The sequence below is a fragment of the Apteryx rowi genome, unplaced genomic scaffold (genome assembly GCF_003343035.1).
Source record: "Apteryx rowi isolate R43461 unplaced genomic scaffold, aptRow1 scaffold_1490, whole genome shotgun sequence".
In the NCBI taxonomy this organism is placed as follows: domain Eukaryota; kingdom Metazoa; phylum Chordata; class Aves; order Apterygiformes; family Apterygidae; genus Apteryx; species Apteryx rowi.
Window position 1 is genome coordinate 24,874 of NW_020447742.1, and position 5,947 is coordinate 30,820.

A 5,947-nucleotide genomic window follows, 5' to 3' on the forward strand; every position below is an offset into this window, starting at 1 on the left:
TAACCTGGGCTAGGGATAACAGCGGCTGGGGATAACCCGGGATAGGGATAACCTGGGCTAGGGCCAAACGTGGCTAGGGATGACCTGGGGTAGGGTTAACCCCAGCTAGGGATAACCTGGGCTAGGGCTAACACAGGCTAAGGATAACCCAGGATAGGGCTAACCTGGGCTAGGGATAACCTGGTCTAGGGATTACCTGGTCTAGGGATGACCTGGGCTAGGGCTAACCTGGGCTAGGGCTAACCTGGGCTAGGGCCAACCGTGGCTAGAGATGACCTGGGGTAGGGATAACTCGGGCTAGGGAAAACCTGGGGTAGGGATAACCCCGGCTAGGGCTACCCTGGGCTAGGGCTAAACTGGGCTAGGGATAACCCTGGCTAGGGATAACCCAGGCCAGGTATAACCTGGGCTAGGGATAACCCTGGCTAGAGATAAACTGGACTAGGGCTAACCTGGCCTAGGGATAACCCGGGCTAGGGATAACCTGGGATAGGGCTAACCTGGGATAGGGCTAACCTGGGCTAGGGCTAACCCCAGCTAGGGATAACTTGGGATAGGGCTAAACTGGGGTGGGGCTAACCTGGGATAGGAATAACCTGGGCTAGGGCTAACCCCGGCTACGGATAACATAGGCTAGGGATAACCCCAGCTATGGATAACCCTGGTTATGGATAAACCCAGACAGGGATAACCCAGGCCAAGGCTAATCCCGGCTAGAGCTAAGCTGGGCTAGGGATAACCCATGCTAGGGCTAACTAGGGCTAGGGATAACCTGGGCAAGGGATAACCCTGATTAGGGCTAACCCTGGCTAGGGATAACCTGGGCTAGAGCTAACCAGGAATAGGGCTAACCACAGCTAGGGCTAACCTGGGCAAACCCCTCCGGTCCCTGCGGAGGGCCGGCTCCGTCGGGGATGCGTCCCCAGGGTGGCTGTGCCATGCACTGGCTGTGCCGTGCACCGGCTGTGCCACCGCCGCGCGCTGCACCGGGCACGTACCTGTGCCGCTGCCAGYGCAGTCGAGAAACGGCGCCGGGAGAAACCCCCAAATGACCCCAGGGAGGGAGGAAAGGCTTTAATGGAGGCTGAAAGCCTTCGCTGCCTAGCTGACTAAAAATAAGATGAAGAGGTGACTTGATTACAGTGTTTAAGGACCTCCAGAGAGAGAAAATAGATGGCACTAACGGACTCTCTAATTTAGCGAAACGAGGCAGGGCTGGAGCTGGCGCCAGGCAGGTTTCGGCGGGCTCGGCRACGCCGGGGCGCTGGCACCGCCGGCACCCCGACCAGCCACGAGCGGAGCCGGGCACGGTGCTCGCGCGTGGGTTGTGCACCGCGCCGAAGGACCGAGGGGAAAAACCCTGACCCAGCCCCAAAACATTTCGGGTTTTCTCCCCCTAGTGAAAGAAAACCCACTTCAACCTATTAGAAAAATAAAGGCGTTAAGTGGAGCTAAACCCAGCGTTGTCTGAGAATAAGAAACTACTGAAAACAAGTATTTTGATCTCTTAAGCATTTTTTTCCCAATTTTTTTTTGGCCGATACACCGTTTTGGCTGACCTGAACGCGCATTTTTCTGGTGTGGGAACCGTGCGTTGGAAAATCTGTCCTCGGCCGCTGCAACGTTGCTGCGGGAGCGCGCGGGGGCCGGTGGGGTGCTCCAGGGATGAGTGCAGCGGGCGGCCCGGCCGGCGCTGGGGCCGGGGGGCTGGCGTGGCTCGCTCCGTGGAGGTGGTGTGGTGCAAACCCGGGCACGATGCAAATACAGGCACAGTGCAAACCTGGGCACGGTGCAAACCCGGGCACGGTGCAAAGCTGGGCACGGTGCAAATCTAGGCACTGTGCAAACCCAGGCACGGTGCGAACCCGGCCACGATGCAAACCCAGGCACAGTGCAAATCTAGACACGGTGCGAACCCGGGCATGGTGCAAATCTAGGCACGGTGTGAACTTGGGCACGGTGCAAACCTGGGCACAGTGCAAACCCGGGCACGGTGTGAACCTGGGCACGGTGCAAATCTAGGCACGGTATAAACCTGGGCACGGTGCAAACCCAGGCACGGTGCAAACCTGGGCATGGTGCAAACCCAGGCATGGTGCAAACCTGGGCATGGTGCAAACCCGGGCACGGTGCAAATCTAGGCACAGTGCGAACCTGGGCACGGTGCAAAGCCGGGCATGGTGCAACGGACCAGGGGCCATCCTGGGCAAGGCAGCGCAGCAGCCCGGCTGGCTCAGCCCATGGAGCCGTGGCTCCGGCGCACGGTGCCCATGCCATGCCGGGAAACAGAACAGGGCCGGAGCAGGGCTGAGTGCTGCCTGCCACGTGGGGCCCCCAGCACAGCCCAGCGATGCCAGGGTGGGTTTCCCGGGGGCAGCTGCCTCGCTGGCGCCCCCAGCCTCCACCGTGCCCTGCCACGCGCAGCCACACAYGGGCCCTGCTGGGTCCCCAGCGCCTGCCCCAGCGCGGGATGTGCCTGCGGGCTCAGAACCCCCTGCGGCACCTCCTCCCAGCTGTGCCAGCTGTGCCCTGTGCACTGCACCCGGTGGGCACCCCCTGCCCTGCCAGCTGTGCCCTGTGCACCGCTGGGATACCCCGACCACAGCACCGTGTCCTGTCGCTGCACCCCACAGGCATGCAGCAGCAGTGCCAGCTGTGTCCTGTGTCCTGGGCCCTGCAGGGACACCCCAGCCATGCTAGCTGTGCCCTGTGTGCTGTGGGGATGCCTTGGCTGTGCCCCCAGTGCCCTGTGTGCTGCACCCTGCGGGGACGCCCTGCCTGTGCCCTGTGCTCCGCGGGGACACCCCGGTCCTGCCCTGTGCACTGCAGGAATGCTCTGGTCATGCTTGGGGCAATGCGGGGACACCTTGGCCGTGCCCTGTGCACTGCAGGAATGCTCTGGTCATGCTTGGGGCAATGTGGGGACATCTTGGCCATGCCCTGTGCGCTGCGGGGACACCCCAGCTGTGCCCCGTGCACTGCAGGGACACCCTGGCCATGCCCTGTACACTGCGGGGACTCCCCGGCTGTGCCGGCCGTGCCCCCTCCGCGTGCYGAGCCCGGTGGCAGCGGGGAGGCAGCGCGGGCAGGAGGGAGGCAGCGCGGGTCTATAAATAGCGGCGCGGGCGGCAGTGCAGTGCCGGAGGGGACTTGTTGCCAGGGAGACCCGGCCGGCGGGAGGGCGCGCGGGAGAGGGACGGGGGCGAGGGGCAGCGGCGGGGACGGTCGCGGTGCGGTGCAGCACGGCGCGGTGCAGCCCTCCCTTGCACGCACGGAACGGCGCGAGCCGCGGGGCGCTCGGCTCTTACGATTTCAGCTGCGTCACGGCCCRGCGCTCGCCGGTTCCCCTGGAAACGGGGAGGAAAGGCGAGATCGGCTCGGCCGCTCCAAGGACGGAGGGAGCCGCCGGCAGAGCCCCAACCGGGGCACCCGCTGGCATGAGGGAACGCAGCGGAAGATGGGACGCGTGCGCAGGAAAGTCCCGAAAGCAGCCGGCGGCAGAAAGACGGGGGGAAGCGGAGCTGCGGGAAGGGCCATGGCGGCTGCTGGGACCCCGCGTGCCTGCTCTGCTCCCGGCGGCGCTTCCCGGGGACGGAGCCGCCGCGTGGGGCACGGCCCGGGGACACGGCCCGGGGACACGGCGCGCGGTGGGCTTTGCCGAGCCGCCCCTTGAAGGCTTCTTCTTTCTAGGAAAGCGGCCGGCGTTTGGAGCTGAGCCGCCGCGAGACGCCGGAGCCCTGGGCCGGGGCAGAAACCCGTCCCCGGCCTGACTAGAAGCAAGAAATGAAACTGCCCGCTCTGGTCACACCGGCCACGGTGCGAAACCAGCCGCAGCGGGGGGTTGCAGTCATCTGGCTGAAACCTCGCTCGCCGTCACTGCCGGCGCGGCGGCGGCGAGCGGGCAGGCTGCCTCGTGCCTCGTGCCGGGGAGCAGCCGCGCCGCCACCGCCGCCACCCGGCCCGTTTGCAACGCTGCCTGCGGCGGGGAGGTGCTGGCGACGGCCCTGCGGTGCAGCGCGGTGCAGCGYGGTGCAGCRCGGTGCAGCGTGGTGCAGCGCGGTGCAGTGCAGTGCGGCACAGTGTGGTGCAGCGCAGCACGGCACAGTGCGGCACAGTGCGGCATGGTGCGGTGCAGCGTGGCACAGTGCAGCGCAGCATGGTGCAGTGCAGTGTGGCACAGTGCAGCACAGTGCAGCATGGTACGGCACAGTTTGGTGCAGCATGGTGCAGTGTGGTGCAGAGTGGTGCAGTGTGGCACGGTGCAGCACGGCACGGTGCAGCACAGCGCGGCACGGTGCAGTGTAGCACAGCACAGTGCAGCACGGTGCAGCGCAGCACGGCAGGCACCCGGGGCTCTGGCCCCACTGGCCGGGCGGCCGCAGCGGCGTTGTCTCACGGCAGGCGCGAGCCAGGGGCGCGCGGCAGCCCTTCCTGCGCCAGCCCACATCCTGTGCCGGCTGCCCCCCGCGTGCCGCCGGCGCCCCGTGCGCCGTGGCGTTTTCCCGGAGCGCCGCCCGGAGTCGGGAGCGCCGCTGCAACGAGCTGCCGGCCGCGGGGCCGGGCTCGGGGCTCGCCGCCGCCCCGTCCCCGCCGCGTGCTTACCTCCCTCTTCCAGCGGGCCAGCCACTCGTCCCGCTTGCGCTTGCTGATGTAGTAGGGGTCGCCGGCCTGGAAGGTGTGCCGCTGCATGGGCCGCTGGCGCAGGCTCGACTCCCAGCCCAGCCCTCCGCGCAGCCGCCCTCGGGAGCCCTGCGGAGGAGAGGGACGAGGCTGAAGGGGCAGCTCGGCCCGCGGGGCGGCGGGGGCTGTGCGGGGCTCTGCCGGCCGCGGGGGCAGAGTTAAGGTGAGAGGTGGCGGGGAAGGAGCGGGGCCGCCCCGAGGTGCCGGGGCCGAGCATCCCGCCGGGGGATGGCCGGGGGGCTGCTCCGGGCATGGATGCTGCATGTCCCTCGAGCACCCGGCTCTCGGGGCCGCATCCGCACCGGCGCTGCACCCGGCTGGCTGCACTGTGCCAGGATGCCGCTGGCCCAGTCCTGCAGGGTTTGGGAGCCAGCCTGGGCCGGGGACCATACCGAGGGATAGGGACCATCCCGAGGGATGGGGATCATCCGGAGGGATAGGGATCATCAAGAGGGATAGGGACCATCCCGAGGGATGGAGACCGTCCTGAGGGAGAGGGACTGTCCCAATGGATGGGGACCATCCCAAGGGCTGGGGACCGTCCCGAGGCATAGGGACCGTCCTGAAGCATGGGGATCATCCCGAGGGCTGGGGACTGTCCCGAGGGATGGGGACCATCCCAAGGGTTGAGGACTGACCAGAGGCATAGGGACTGTCCCGAAGGCTGGGGACCATCCCGAGGGATGGGGACTGTCCCAAGGGATAGGGATCATCCTGAAGGATGGGGACCACCCCAAGGGCTGGAGACTGTCCTGAGGGATGGGGACCATCCCAAGGGCTGGGGACTGACCCGAGGCATAGGGACTGTCCCGAAGGCTGGGGACCATCCCGAGGGATGGGGACCATCCCAAGGGACGGGAACCGCCTTCGGGGGCGTTCACGAGCTCGGTCACGGCCTGGTGCCGCCCGGCTCCCAGCACGGACATGGCACGATCCGGCGCACGGGCTCTCGGGGCGCGGGTGTCGAGGGAGGGTTCACCAGGCACGGGGTGCTGGAGCCCGGCCCCGCAGCTCCGGGCGCTCCCGCTGCCCGCCGGGGCCTGGGAAAGGCCGGCGCCGGGGCCGCACCGYGGGCTCCTCTGGGCTGCCGGCCACAGCGGGCGCGGGTTGGCGGCCCCAGGACATACTTGCCTCCATTTTCAGGGTGTCGAAGTTGTTTTCTTCCTTCTCTTCCTTGCCTGCGACACAGAAGAGAGAGGAGCGATGAGCCGGGATGGGGCCAGCCGGGCGCCGTCGCCGCCGTGCCGGGGCTCGGGGCCGGGAGCCG

General features: G+C 67.1%; 1 protein-coding gene across 1 annotated transcript in view; it reads right to left on the bottom strand.

The window, feature by feature from the left end:
• Positions 1-5,947, bottom strand: part of DNMT3A (DNA methyltransferase 3 alpha) — a gene marked incomplete at its 5' end in the record, with an annotated part of 26,077 nt that overhangs the window by 18,339 nt on the left and 1,791 nt on the right. Inside the window, 2 exons of the mRNA XM_026058657.1 lie at positions 4,603-4,749; positions 5,812-5,858. Of these exons, the coding sequence (XP_025914442.1) occupies positions 4,603-4,749; positions 5,812-5,858 (194 nt within the window). The remainder of the gene's footprint in view (positions 1-4,602; positions 4,750-5,811; positions 5,859-5,947) is intronic.